The sequence below is a fragment of the Equus asinus genome, chromosome 21 (genome assembly GCF_041296235.1).
Source record: "Equus asinus isolate D_3611 breed Donkey chromosome 21, EquAss-T2T_v2, whole genome shotgun sequence".
NCBI lineage: Eukaryota > Metazoa > Chordata > Mammalia > Perissodactyla > Equidae > Equus > Equus asinus.
Window position 1 is genome coordinate 88,334,637 of NC_091810.1, and position 15,807 is coordinate 88,350,443.

Here is a 15,807-nt window from a genome sequence, read left to right on the forward strand (position 1 = left end):
AACTGGTTAGAATGAGGTTGGGTAGAGACAAATGCTGATTGGTGTGAGAAAAGAAAAAAGCTGGTGGAGAAATAGGGCTGTATCTTAGCTGTTGCGTTAGCTGCTTATTCAAAATAATAACAGCAACTAACATTTGTTGAGCATTTTGTGTGGGCCAGGCACCATGCTTTCCCACTTTAATCCTCATTACAACCTGTGTTATGTTTTTATTCCCGTTTTACAAACGGGGAATCATCTAAGGCTTAGAGAGGCTAAGTAGTTCACAGAACTAGTCAGTGGTAGATACAAGGGTTGAACTGAGTCTGTCTGACTCCAGAGGCCCACCTAATCTTTGAAATTAGCTTTCCTCCTTTTGTGAAGGATGCCAGCTGACCCACCTCAGCAGATATCAGAGTCGTGGTTGGGCATAAATCAGTAATGTTATATATTTTAACAAAAACAAACGTGACAATCAAATCTATAAATAGTGGTGGTAATAGTAATAACAACAGTGGACGTTTGAATCCTTTCTGTGTGCCAGCTACTGTTCAAAGATCTTTATTTACATTTATGACCTCATTTAATCCTCACAACCATTCTAAGAGGCAGACTTTTATTTCCATTTTGCAGAGGAGGAAACTGAGGCATAAAGACATTAAATAACTTGCACACGGTCATACAGCTGGTAAGTAGCAGAGCGGAAATTCCAACCCAGGTGGTTTGGCTCCCTAGCTAATGGCCTTAACCACTGTGCTAACTGGCCTCTCAGTGTTTTCTATAGTACAGAGTAATATGATTAACTTTTATTGTACAGTACTTCTTCTATGGGCAGGCTTTAATAATCTACAGATTTTAAAAATTCTTCTGGTTTGTGCACGTGTTTGAAATGAATTAACCTTTAACACTGGTAGTTGGGTGATTAGACAGAAATGACAAGACAGAACCACAGAGCTTGGTTCAAAATGTTGCTCCATGATTTACTGTCACTTTATCTCTGTGCGTCTCAGGTTCTGGGTCTGTTGTGAGGATTAAATGGGTCTGCGTGTGTAAGATGCATAGCAGAGTACCTGACACCTCCCAGGCTTCACATGAATCCATTTGGATCCATTCTCTTTATATAAAGTTAGTGGAGTTAACCATGGCAGACCTGAAAAATAATACAAGAAAACTTGGAAAGTTAATGTAATGTCTGACACATGAGTGCATACTTTATTCCTAGTGAATTATTCGGTGGTACTAGATAATTATCAGATTTAATTTCATGGCCTGTATAACGTAAATGGCATGTTGTTGTCGTTTGTAGTGGGTGAAGTGCGATTCAGTGCTTTGCACTTTGGAGTATCCTGGGGCTAGATATTTTTCTGTTAAGAAGCATAGAATGGTAGAGCTGGAGGGAAACTTAGAGGTCATGTAGTATAGGGGTTCCCGCCCTGGAGCAGCTGCAGAATCCTCTGGGAGCACGTTAAACCTGCAGACTCAAGTCCTGGCCTTAGAGACTCATTAAGTAGATTGGGGTCAAGTCTGGTAGGTTTTTAATAGCACGTAGCTGAGTGAGTCTGACGTAGCATTTGGCCGGCCCATTTATGGGTCAGGGAGCTAAGACCCAGCTCACACAGTGTTAGAAATAAGACTTGCTGTAAAATGTTAGTTAACAATTACATTTTTTTGGATATTTATTCATATATTAATTCTACAAGCCCTGCTGTGTAAAGGAACTGTTACGTGAGAACTAAATCCATCATACTTGTACCCAGCCCCAAATGTTTAATGGGAGAACTAAGATAAAAACCACAAAGTGACGTTTTTAAAAGGGCTTGCAAGGAGTTAAATGCAAGAATTCAGTTCCACCTCTGCCATCTATTAGTTCTGTTGATCTGAGCAATTCATTAAATGTGAGCTTCAGTTTGTCACTTGGAAGAATAGAGGTAATACTAGCCTTCCCTCCCTTGCAGGGTAAATGAAAATATGTGATAGCTCTTGCAAAATGGTAAAGAGTTAGATAAAAGGCATATAAAAAGTAGTTATATATTCAGCATTTTAATTAATATCCCGGGCTCTGGAGTTTGCCGATATTGGGCCTGCCCTTCAAGACTGCTAGAGGAAACAAACAGAAATGGTAGTACAAAGTGACAAATACTATTTTAGAGGTTACATACACAGTACTTTGGGAGCCTGACTGAGGGGGTGCCTAGAGAGAGTCAGCAAAGCTTCTTAGAGGAGGTGACGTTTGATCTGGGCCTTGAAGGGGTGAGAAGCTTGCCTCAAAGAACAGAGGGAGAGTAACATGTGCAGAAACATGGCGTCATGAGAGCATGGCGCGCTTGGAGAAGACAGGGTGTCCTGTGTACTTGAACCATGGGTTGCAGTTGGGGAGAAGAGGCCGAAGAAGACACTGGGCTGAACACTGGAGGTCTCTGTGCCAGAAATATGAATATTATCACGTGTGCCAAGGAGGTTTTGAGCATAAATGGCTTGATTAGATAAAACTTTTAGACAGACAGTTATGGCTTCTTCCGTGGAAAGTTTTGGATGGAGAATGATTACAAGTTGCCATTATTATTGCTTTCTTTTGTCAACAATTTTTATTTTTTTATTATTAATTTATTTTATTTTATTTTATTTTGAGGAAGATTAGCCCTGAGCTAACATCTGCCGCCAATTCTCCTCTTTTTTGCTGAGGAAGATTGGCCCTGAGCTAACGTCCATGCCCATCTTCCTCTACTTAATATGTGGGATGCCTGCCACAGCATGGCTTGACAAGCAGTGCCATGTCCGCACCTGGGATCCGAACTGGTGAACCCAGGGCTGCCAAAGTGGAATGTGCGCACTTAACTGCTGTGCCACTGGGCCAGCCCCATGTCAACAATTTTTATAATTTAACAGTTGATATGAACCCTAATCATATCAACCTTTCCACTGTCAGGCACTTAGGATGTTTTTGCTGTTCTAAATAGTACTCTGTGTGTGAGAGGTTTTGCCTCTGTCAAATTATTTCCTAAGTATAAGTCTCCAGTAGTATTAACATATCAAAAGATATGCCCAGAGAGTGTGTCAGTACTTCTGTTTCTTTACAAAGGCTGTGTTAATTGTTACACACAAGCAGTATAACAGTACTTTTTCATCACGTTCATAGCATTTGGTGCTATCTTTTTAAAATATACTAACTTAGTTTGCTTTAATTTCCGTTTTTCTAATTAGTAGGAAAGATATATATATTTTCTCAGTGTGTACTAATATTAACTCCTATGTAAATTTTACTATTGCCATTTTAATTACTTTTCTCTTCATTTCTTAATTCTCATATTTCTCAAATAAAACTGCTAAGTTGTCTTAAATAATAAATATTTAAGAAAGCATGATTATTACTTTTACAAATAAAAAGCTTTATAGTCTTTCTCAGTCTAAGATAAATGTACCATTTTTAATGTTTGCCTTTCATGTGAATGCTTTCTTGGTGTACTCCTCAAGCCAGTGCTCACTTCAGTGATGGCCACTGTAGCAACTTTTTATTCTTCCATCTTGTAAAGAACTAATATCATGCTTTTAAAAAACAAGTCATGAAGTTTGTGGTAGTCTCATTAAATATTGCTCACCTTGATATTGAAATTGAATTACACTTACCTTTTTTTTTAACTTTTTATTAAGATTATGATAGTTTACAACCTTGTGAGATTTCAGTTATACATTATTGTTAGTTCTGTTCTGGGTGCACCACTTCACCCTTTGTGCCCTACCCCCATCCCCTGGTAACCACCAATCAGTTCTCTTTGGTTATATGTTTAACTTCCACCTATGAGAGGAGTCATACAGAGTTCGTCGTTCTCTGTCTGGCTTATTTTGCTTAACATAATACCCTCAAGGTCCATCCATGTTGTGAATGGGACGATTTTATCATTTTTTATGGCTGAGTAGTATTCCATTGTGTATATGTGTGTGTATATATATATATATATATATATACACACACACCACACCTTCTTTATCCATTCATCAGTTGATGGGCACTTAGGTTGCTTCCATGTCTTGGCTATTGTAAATAATGCTGCAATGAACATAGGGGTGCATGGGACTTTTGGAATTGCTGATTTCAAGTTCTTTGGATAGATACCCAGTAGTGGGATGGCTGCATCATAAGGTATTTCTATTTTTAATTTTTTGAGAAATCTCCATACTGTTTTCCATAGTGGCTGCAGCAGTTTGCATTCCCACCAACAGTGTATGAGGGTTCCTTTTTCTCTGCAAACTCTCCAACATTTGTCAGTTTTTGTTTTGGATATTTTTGCCATTCTAACAGGTGTAAGGTGATATCTTAGTGTAGTTTTGATTTGCATTTCCCTGATGATTAGTGATGATGAGCATCTTTTCATGTGTCTATTGGCCATCCATATATCTTCTTTGGGAATTACACTTACTTTTTAAAACTTAGTAATGTTAAATTAAGGCTTCTACTTTTGGACTAAATTTTTTAAATTAATATTACAATATCATACATGGTCACTCTTAGAAAACCCTACTCACCTACAAGCTTACAGTGTCTAAACTTTCTTCAAAGGCAGTCTTTTCTGTAGTTATCTAAAGCAGTTACTATATTCTTACTCTCATAAGTTCTCTACTAATATAGTAGGACTTCATTCTAAGCTCTTACAGTCTGGAGAAAGGATTTCTTTTCCAAAGTGACCCAATAAAGCTATCATTGATTAAGAGGGAAATGTATTTCTTATCTTTCTCACACTTTTTGAGCTTTCTGATTCTAAAAGGTCCCTGTTTCTTCCGTCAGAATTTTACAAGGGGACCAAGTGAGGGAAGCATAAGACTTTGAAAAGTACCACATGGCCTAGTCAAATGTGCCAAAATCAGGCACATTGGACCTCTTGTTGAGAGCCTGAGTTACTAGCTTGTGGTGTGCCTACAAATTTTAGCACACCTTCTCTGCTTCATTAACTGGCTCACTTTAGTGGGCTAGAGGGGCTTGGCCACTTGCCTGCTGCTACCCTTTTGTATCATTGGTGACTGGCGTATGTTATGTTGGCAGGCTTGAAGCAGTTCGGAGTTTTATTTGAAGCTGGGTTTAACTAATTGTATAAATTTGACCTGGTTAAATTTGAGGGTGGATTATTGTTAAACACTAACTTTTGTATCTTAAAAGTAATACATGCATATAGTAAAGAAAAATCAAAGGGATATAAAGTGAGAAAATCTGCCTTCTACATCTCTGGTCCTACCTCCCATAGATAAGCATTGTTAACAGTTTCTTGTGTAAATTTCCAGAAGTTTTCTGTGTCTATTAAACCATATCTATGTGAAAAAATATGTATGATCTATCTTTAAAAAGAACAGAAGTGGGAGCTGTGGTAATACTGGCCTATGCCCGCTTTTTGACTGACTATTTTACAGACATCTCTCTAAGCCGGCACACACAGATGTACTGCGTTCCTTTTAACAATAACATGTAGGGTGTTCTAAGTTTCTCGCTACCTGTAGCAACTCTGCAGTGAAAATCTTTGTATAAACATCTTTATGCGCTTCCTGTTTATTGGCTAAAGTCCAAGGGATAGAATTGCTGAGTCAAAAGACAGTTGGACAAATGTCAAATTGTTCTCCAAATTTGTATGCCGATTTAAACACCAAGAATTTATGAAAAGTACCTATTCCCCAGATTTTGAAGGGGTATTGAAGGAGAATGAAATTAGCCTTGAATAAAGCTCCCGGATGCACTACACATGTCTAAATTACTAAAGATACTTATATTAACACTCGACTCTCTCATTTGGCTTGCACACGTATTTTCTTATAACGGACCCAAGATGAAAGAAAATTGATCACCCTGGCAGAAGAGATTAGGGCAGTCCTGGAGGAGGAAAGGCTGTCCTTTAAGAATTCGTTGCAAAAGTCAAATGATACTTTATGTTATAATGATTTTATATTTGTAAAATTTAAGAAGCTATGTAAATAATAAGCATTTATCTCCCTTTAGGTGTGAGCAAGGAATTTTCCTTTTATCCCTTGCAAATTAGGCTTTTCTTAAACCTCCATGTCTCTGCCTCTACCTTCAGAGCAGCACTTGTCTTCTGCAGACTGGGTCCAGATTCAAGGAGTGCACCACGCGACGCTCCACTGTGAGCATGACTAGAATGGCTTTTTGTTAGGCAGCTGAATTCTTGATGTTTTGAAAGTGCTGAAGTATCTCACCCAGCTGGAACAAGAAGGAGTAGCCTGTGGGTCGTGCGTTTGTCTTCCTTTTAGCCTGGTCATTTAATAGTTTACATTTTGTTTTCCTGATAATTTTGATGAACACTTATGTAATATATTCCGCAGATATCGATGGGACAGATGTTACAAGATTTCGGAAAATTTCTTGGGATGTTCCTCCTTGTCTTGTTTTCCTTCACAATTGGACTGACACAGCTGTATGATAAAGGCTATACTCCGAAGGAGCAGAAGGACTGTGTGGGCATCTTCTGTGAACAGCAAAGCAATGACACCTTCCATTCGTGAGTGTCTTTTTAAATTTTTAGTAAATATATTGCTCTCTTTCTGTCATGTTATGCATGAATTAGTACCTACAGAAATGGAACTTCAAATTTTCTTCAAGAAATTCCTTTTTAATGTTCACAACCTGTAATAAATACTTATTTTTCATGAATCAGTTAACAGTCGACTTTACATATAGAATTTTAAATAAATAGTAGGCCCAGATTATTACGTCGTCTCTCTCACTGAAGTCTGTCGTAACAGAGGATCTCTCGGCATTTGGTGCGTGTTAATATTTTAAGGCAGGACGGTCTTTGTCGGTCCTGTATTGCAATATGTTCAGCATCTCTGCTGCTCAAGTGTTAAATGTCAGTAGCAATTCTAGTCATTGTTACAGCCAAAACGCTCTCACATTTTTAATGTTTCTTAGGAGGTCATTAGAAATGAGAATCTTTAGAGCTTCAGGGATAGTTTTTTTCGCTTATTTACTCTATCATAAGGAATTGAACAACCAGTTGTGAGGCAGACAAAATACCTCCCCTCATTGTTAAATAAAATAAGGGAGAAGGGGCATGGAATTACATGTTTGCTGTCTTCCTATTATTCTACCAACTATTTTTAGTTACTTGCATGTCATCTTATTTAGGGAATAAGATTAAATGAATAATAAATATTCATCTGACACCTTCTATATAGCAGACACTGTTCAAAGTGTGCTGAGTGAATGAAGTATCAGTAAACAAAACTAGCTCATGGAGCTTAGATTCCAGTGAGGTGATTCAGGCAATAAAAAGAGAAATAAAATATGTAGTACATTTCACAGTGAGCAGGGCTAAAGAGACAAATAAAGCTTGGGCTGGGGAAGATAGATGTGCGAGGGTGAAGTTTTAGATAGGAGGCTCAAGAAGGCCCCACAGGAGGTGACGTTCCAGGAAAGTTATAAAGCTGGTAAAGGATCCAGCCATGAAGAAGATATCTGGCGGAAGAGCACTGGCAGATAGAGGGACTGGCACAGGCAAATGCCCTGAGGTGGGCGTATGACTGGCATGTTCAAGGGAAAACCAGGAGGCCGGAGTGGATGGAAGGTAGTGAATCCAAGGAGAGTTGTAGGAGATGAGGTCAGAAAGGTGAGGGGGAACACGTAGGACCTTATTGGCCCTTGTAAGGGCTTTGGGCTACTGGGATTGAGAGCATTTGGTTTTTGAGCAGAGGAGTGGCAAAATCTAATCAGATACTAACAGGATCACAGTGGCTGCTGTGTTGAGAACAGACAGAAAGGCAGTAAGAGGTTAAACAGGAATAATTTATCTTCCTTTTGAGTCTATTTCTTTGTTTAAAGTAAGACATGTCTGTACTGTTGGGTTCAATCTCATTTATAAAGTATTATTCTTGGATTATCAGTGTTTTCTTTACATAATGTTGATATAGATGAATTCTTCATTTTTCCTAATAGAGTTCTTTAATTTCCTTTTAAACAGAAATGTAATTGTCTTTACAGGTTCATTGGCACCTGCTTTGCTTTGTTCTGGTACATTTTCTCCTTAGCACATGTGGCGATCTTTGTCACAAGATTTAGCTATGGAGAAGAGCTGCAGTCGTTTGTGGGAGCTGTCATTGTTGGGACATACAATGTCGTGGTCGTGATTGTGCTCACCAAGCTGCTGGTGGCAATGCTTCATAAAAGCTTTCAGTTGATTGCAGTAAGTGTTCATTCTTCTGAAAACTTTATATTCTCTTCAGCTCATACCAAGTGTATGCAGTAGAAAGGGCAACCAAAGATTATAATTAAGAATTAGTATCATTCTAAAATTCAATATAGACTTTTTAGTGTAAGTAATATATATTAACAGCAAATCTTGAACCAAATTTTTACCTACAAAGTGTGGGAACATCTAGACAGTTTAAAACTCTCCCTGCCCCATATGTGTGTGTCTGTGCGTGTGTATTCATATCCTGGACTGCTTTTTGATTCCCCTCCTGCAGAATCATGAAGACAAAGAATGGAAATTTGCTCGAGCAAAGCTGTGGCTTAGCTACTTTGATGACAAGTGTACCTTACCCCCGCCTTTCAACATCATTCCTTCACCAAAGACCATCTGCTATCTGATTAGTAGCCTCAGTAAATGGATTTGCTCTCATACATCAAAAGGCAAAGTTAAACGGCAGAACAGTTTAAAGGTAAGAAATTACGGTCACAACAGGGAAGTTTTAACAATTCCTCATCTCAGATGTTCCCTAAAGCATAAATTTGCAGGTTCCTTAAGGCCTGGGACTGATTTTTTTCACTCCTGTATCCTTAATGCATGGCATAGTATCTAACGTAAAGTAAGGATGCAATAAGTATTTATTGAGAACGAGAGGTAAAGCTGCTATTTTTTCATGAATCTCATCTCACAGTTTTAACACGTGGAAAATATTTAGAATATTCTGTTGGTATAAAGATTGACTACTAGAGTCACCTCATTTTTCTGGTTCTTCTTGAAAGTTATTCAATACATAAATAATTCAATACATGTTGCTATAAACCTTTTTCTGTAAAGGGCCAGATAGTAAATATTTTAGACTTTGCAGGCTGAGACAAAATCAAAGATACTATGTGAAAAGAAATAGAACAAGAAAGAACATAAAATTTCCACAAAGCTTTTATTGATGAAATTAAAAATGTAATAATAATTGAATAATAATTTTTTTGTATTACAGGTCTATGAATTAAAAGAATGGAATTCCATTTGGCGGGGGAATAACATTTTGTTTAATTGGGGTTCAAGATTAGTGTTCCCTGTCGTCAAATTAATTACAAATGTTCATCTGTAAAAAACGTTCTTAGCTGACAGGCCGTGAAAACAGGAAGTGGGCCATACTTGGCCTATGGGTCCTCGTTTGCTGATCCCACCTGTAAACGGAGGACTCCTAGGACTATTTTTACATCAATGTAAGCACACAGGTGAATGAGTAAAACAAATGTGCAGGCTAGATTTGTTTTAAACAAGTGTTGGATACTATTTTGTAACGCATAGTGGCAAAAATATACTCTAATAAAGCATTAAGAGATATGTGTTTGTATCTGAATATTTTTTAAAAATCTACCTTGTTTAAGCATTGTTTATGCACATTGTTAGTATCATGTTATTGTTTGTTTTGAAGGAATGGAGAAATTTGAAACAAAAGAGAGATGAAAACTACCAAAAAGTGATGTGCTGCTTGGTGCACCGTTACCTGACTTCCATGAGACAGAAGATGCAAAGTACAGACCAGGCAACTGTGGAAAATCTGAACGAACTACGCCAGGATCTGTCAAAATTCCGAAATGAAATAAGGGATTTACTTGGCTTTCGGACTTCTAAATATGCTATGTTTTATCCAAGAAATTAACCATTTTCTAAATTATGTAGAGAATAATTTTCAATAATAAATCTGAAAGACTGCATTTGCATAACATGCAATTACATTAATAAGGTATATATTGAAATCAAGAATTGTGTAAAAGCCATTCTTTAAAATATTTTTAGCATAAATATATGTTATGTAAAATATGTAATATGGAATTAGTTTTTTAAAACCCTCTGTGGGTGGCTTTTTGCAGGAGCAAAACAGGTTAGATAGATTTTGTTAGCATGCTGCTTGTTTTCTTATTTGCACAGTGCTTTAACGTTTTTTCTTTTTATCCTTAGGGAGGGCAGTTGTAATTGTACACCTTGCCAGGAAGTTTTGGAACATGAAGATCAGCAAATGTGGGCTGATCTCCATCCATAGGATACACTTGAAATATAGAAGTCATGGTTTTTAAAAATCTCTGTTTTAGGAGTTCACATACATTTCAGTATTTATTGTTTAGGAGTATGGTTTCATCTAAAATAATAGTCTATTTTTTCTTTTTTCTTTTGTTATAATCTTAAGTAACAGGGAATGAATATTTGAATCTATTTATGTCTCCATAAATTTAAATTCACTTCAGTTTTTGTTATTGTAATATATTTACTTTTACATGGTTGTAATCACTTTATATTTTTAATTTTGCTTTTTTCACTTAATAGTATTTTATATATACATTTCCATGTATTGATATAGTCCGTGTATTTAAGTTTTTATAGAATTATATAGTTTTTGAAAGATAGAGTTGGCAGACTTTTCGTTTTGCAGCCATGGAGTACTTGATTCTGTCTATGGGTTTGCACAGGTGCTTTTCAAAGCTTAGGCATTTGGTAGCTTTTATTTTTTCTTATCATAATAGTGCTATAATTTTTTTTCAAGTTGGAGTGAATATTCATAGTTACAAAGCTAACCCAAAATAAGGATTTAGGAAATACTTCTTTATCATGTGTGGTTGTAGCCTGTTTTGGTTTTGTAAACATTGGAAGACCCTTTAATGCAAGGATTTGTTTTATGTTTAGACTATGGTTCTTGAACTTCTCTCCCAAAGTGTTTTCCACAGAATTTTACGTAGCTTCTATAAAAGTGACTTCATGGTTATTTGTGGATCATTCTTGCTGCTTAAGATGAAAAACATTGATTGTTTTAATTGGGGAATAAAATATGTATTTGAATTTTTTTCCTGTGTTCACGTGAGGGATGTGGTTAAGAATTGTCACAGGCCGTTGCTTATATATTCTGTAGCGCTAGCAGTTAAGAGCTTCTGGGGGTGTGGTTACCTTCCTGACTGAACGTCGGATGTCTGACGGCCGCAGGGTGCGGGCAGCCCGTGGTCTGTGAGCACCTCCGGTCCAGGGCTCGTATGCTCTACTGTGTTTCAGGTTGCTTTTTGCTTTTTACTTTTTAATTTCCAAGTTGTAAGTGTTCCCTCTTTGGGGAAAATTCTTATAAAAATGTTTATTGTAAAGTTATATATTTTGTCTACAATGGGATTCTGCACTTCCCAATTGGGATTTTACATCAGGATTTTTAGTCATTCTAAAAAATACCTAATTATGACATCAAAATATTTATAGAGTGCCTACTGTATGCATGAGTTATTTATGAGGTATATTTTGAATGACAGCATATTGTAAGAAAAAGATGAATAAAACGATATTAGATTAAAAAGTGAGAGTCTGTCCATTGTATTGTCATATACCTCTATACTTTTTTAAAGTGAGATATAATTCCTATATCATAAAATGCACTCTTTTAAAGTGTACAATTCAGTGGTGGTTTTTTTTTTTTTTTCAAATCATGGTAAGAAAGGCCTAAAATGCAAAACAGCCACATCAGACTCCTCTGTAGCCTTCCTCTCTTTAGTGGCAATCACCTTTAACTTACTAGCTATTTCTTCTTATATGTATAAGTACCATGTTTTGAAATAGTATGTCCACACAAAGACCTGTATGTAACGTATATAGCAGCTTTATTTATGATCCCAAACTGAAAACAAGCAAATGCTCATCACCTGGTGAGTGGATAAACAAATTGTACATCTATACAATGGAAATCTACTCAGCAATGAAAAGGACTTGTTATCAGTCAGAGTTCAGAGCAGCAGGACTCCCAGGATACTTGCAGCCCACACGTGTGTCTGTGTAGTGATTCATTTGCGGGGATTCAATGTTACACAATTGGAGTTAATGAGGAGGGTCTGTGATGCTGTTGTCTTTGCATCCAATGCTGGAGCGTGGAGTTCACAAGGTAGGCAGTTGGTAAGGGAAGATAGATGTAAACATAAGTGGAAGAAACAAGCACAAGCTGGAACCACGAAGACATGTCACTTCTCGCTGTCCCTAACCTTGATGTGAGTATTCTGTGGGAAGAGTCGCCCTTGGCCAGGTTGCTAAACATGCACTTGGCCCAGGACTCAGAGAAGCTGAAGGAGGACCCAAGGAAAGGTGGAACAATTGTGGGCCAGACTGCTGCCCCATGCTGACAAGTGGACCAGCAGGTAAGTTAACACGTGTGGGAGCTACAAAAGTGCCTGCATAAAAAAATAAATAAAGGCTGTGACTTCACCTCTGCCCTCCAAATTTCACACTAAAATGTATCTTGTGGCCCACCCTAACTGGAAGCATACAAGGAGCAGAATTCTGGGAAGCATAATCCAGCCTAGCCAAATTGCCACAGAAACAAACTACTGATATGTGCAATAAGATAAATATTAAAAGTATTATGCTATGTGAGGAAACTCATCACAAAAGACTACATACTGGATGAGTCCATTTATATGACATTCTAAAAAAGACAAAGCTATAGAAACTGAAACAGATCAATAGTTACCAGGGTCTGGTGGGGGGAGAAGATTGATTGCACAACTCATCAAACTGTACACTTAAAAAGGGTGAATTTCAATGTCTGGAAATTATGCTTCCAAAATACATAATGCTACAACATACTAAAATAAAGAAATGAAATAACAGTGGAATGTTATAATTCATTATCGCTCCAAAAGAAAACAGTGCTTGAGGGGCCAGTACCATGGTGTAGTGGTTGGGTTCGGTGTGTGCCACTTTGGTGGCCCAAGTTTGCAAGTTCAGATCCCAGGTGTGGACCTAGAACACTCATCAGCCATGCTGTGGCAGCAACCCACGTACCAAATGGAGGAAGATTGGTGCAGATGTTGGCTCAGGGCTAATCTTCCTCAAGCGAAAAAAGAGGAAGATCGGCAACAGATGTTAGCTCAGGGCAAATCTTCCTCAGCAAAAAAGAAAGAAAGAAAACAATGCTTGAATACGCAAGTTGTTAACCCATCACTAACACAACACAGGGGGGTGAGGTATAGTAACAAAGGCCAAGGTGAAGAATTTTATATTACTTTTTGAAAAGTATTTTGGCTGTTCTAGCTTCTTTGCTTTTTCATATAAATTTTGGAACCTGCCTATCAATTTCTACCAAAAAACCTTGTTGGGATTTTTAATGAAATTGCATTGAAATTGAAATTAATGTTTCCCTCAGAAAATACATTTATAAAATACCAAATAGCCTGAGGTTATAGGTCCTGGGGAGTAAACTAGTTGGGTCTAATTATTCAGAATTACACTAAGAAGATATTACTGATACCAGAGATAATATCTGCTCTGAATTTCTCATTTGTAAGTTAATTTGTCAGCTTTCTGGCATCACTGCCCCATTACAGGTTGTGTTTCTTGAAGAGAGACGTAGAAGAATCGCCAATTACAGTGTTTCATTTGATAATTTCATATTGTTTTTTATTTTCCTGCTGCCCCTACCCTCAGTTTGAAATAGATACTTCAAATAGGCAACTCAAAATTAGTGAGGGAAAATTTCATGTGCTAATTACATGCTTTAAAAATAACTATCTTTAAGAGACGTGATTCCTGCTGTAAATTAAGTTACAGGAATACAAGAGGCCAAACAGCAGGTTTCTGTGGGAGCTAAATGTGTGTTTAAAAAAAGACCTGTTCTAGCCAATCAGATAAACGACAGGTAGACTCCATCTCCTTCATCCTGCTGCCAGCAATCTAGAGGTTCTCTCTCTCTCTCTTCTTTAGAAAGGGTACTTAACCCACCCTTCAATTTTAAGCAAAATTATTCTTGTTGAAGGATATTAAAATTTTCAGGTGCTATTTGAAAAGAATTTTGAGGAGCAAAATAGACCAGCCACCTCAGTAACTCATCCAGAAACTGAATTAATTCTGTGAGGTTATTTTAAAATATTTTAAATTTTAATATTTTAAAACTCATTTTCTCCATTGTTATATTTCAGTGGAAATAGCAAACAATTACTATATTTTCTGTAAGGATTGTTTTAATGCAGAAGTTTTCTTTTTTCTAAAAAAAACTAAGTGGAAACAGTTCTCTTATTTTCCTCCTGATCCTCAGCTTAAGTACAGTGTTGCTGTTGAATGGCACAAATTTGTTAAATGAACACTTAGCCATTATCTATTTGTGTAAATATCCTGGGACGGACATCCAGTCAGTCAGATACCCATCTAACATCTCTGCGCTCTAAAACCTGTTTCATCAAATTGGATTGGAAGAAAACTTAGGTTACCTACTTCAACCTGCTCATTTTATAGGTGAGAAAACTGACATTTTAAGTAATTTGTCCCAGGTTGTATAATGACTGACTTGAGATCCTGAACTCAATTTGTTGTTAGTATCAGGTAATATATATCCAAAAGCTTCGCTTTTTGGCATTAATTTCTCCTTTAGGTTCATCTTGGTCAGAGAACAGAACTTAAGATGTCTGGTCCCTGCTTTCCTAAATGACTAGTTTATTAAAGACTTGTAATTTATGACAGAACAAAAACAGAAACCAGCGAGATGAGCAAGAGTTAAAGGGAAAGGATGGACAGGGAGGTAGTGACATAAATAGAAAAGCAGGAGACAGGAACCAGCCTAACAAGACAGGGTCCTCTGCAAGGCCCCTGGCCTAACAACATGAGGCCCCTAACCAATGGCAAGCTAGGAGGATCAGATAGAGGCCGCCCAGATCCACATTCCACAACCTCTGGATGTTCCCGGGTTTACGCATGCGCCCTAGCACCCAGGAGTTGTCTGAAGGTGACCCTAGCCTCATTACTATACTAAAAATCACACCCACGGGTGGAGAGCTAGCATGCTGATGATACATGCAACGCCTGTGGTGGCCTGTTGAACAACAGTGCAAGCACAAGCACAACCCCCCCTCTACATGCCATGACCAGGCCCTCCTCCCCAGCCTTTGCTTAATAAAAGCCCCACAGTCCCGCTTCCTAACGAAGCTGTCACCTGCCCCTTTCCTTTCAGAACTGGCTCCCTTGTGCCTCTCCTGTGCACAAGCTAATCAACTTTTACCTTTCTACTCTCGTTTCTTGTCTCTCTTGATTTCTATCCTGGGGAACAACAAGAACCCAATGTGCCGGCAACAAGTCTCAAAACATAACAAGCCAGGCCATGGAGGGACGAAGGGCTGAAAATGGAGAAACCGGTTAATTTTATTTCTGTGTTACTTTATATCCTGATCAATTTGGTTAATCAAGGATCTAGAAGCCTAGAAGGGATCTCAGAAAGGATCCAATTTAACTTTCTCGTCTTACAGTTAAGTAAAGTTCTCCCAATGCCCTGCTGTGAAGGAGACCCCTCGTCCTGGAGGCTCTTAACTACATTATGTTACTGTCGTTTCTTGTTTGTGAGATAAATTAATCAGCTATATGGTCTTACTTTAAGTTTGTAAATTTTCTTAATAGATTTCTTTCCTTAAAAGCGCCATCTCACTGTTGAAATCTAACCTAATCTTGGTTTCAGAAGGCCACACGGACATCCTTCGAGCAAAAGATAATGTTTCAAATTTCTATCTAATCAAATCTTAAATCTAATCATTGACTTTATTTTTTAAGAGGAAGAAGCAATTTACAAAAACAAAGTAAGTGTTAGGATTTTAAATAATAACTTTAAAATTTCTCAGAACGAATTTCCATGTACGTATGCCCC

General features: G+C 37.6%; 1 protein-coding gene across 8 annotated transcripts in view; it reads left to right on the forward strand.

Moving 5' to 3' along the window:
* TRPC1 (transient receptor potential cation channel subfamily C member 1) overlaps positions 1–11,490 on the forward strand; it is a 58,369-nt gene extending 46,879 nt beyond the window's left edge. For all 8 annotated transcript variants that reach the window (XM_014852048.3, XM_014852050.3, XM_014852049.3 and 5 more), the window contains 4 exons: positions 6,295–6,470; positions 7,949–8,150; positions 8,434–8,628; positions 9,595–11,490. In XM_014852048.3, the coding sequence (XP_014707534.2) occupies positions 6,295–6,470; positions 7,949–8,150; positions 8,434–8,628; positions 9,595–9,822 (801 nt within the window). In that variant the 3' untranslated portion in view covers positions 9,823–11,490. The remainder of the gene's footprint in view (positions 1–6,294; positions 6,471–7,948; positions 8,151–8,433; positions 8,629–9,594) is intronic.
* Positions 11,491–15,807: the final 4,317 nt, after the last annotated feature.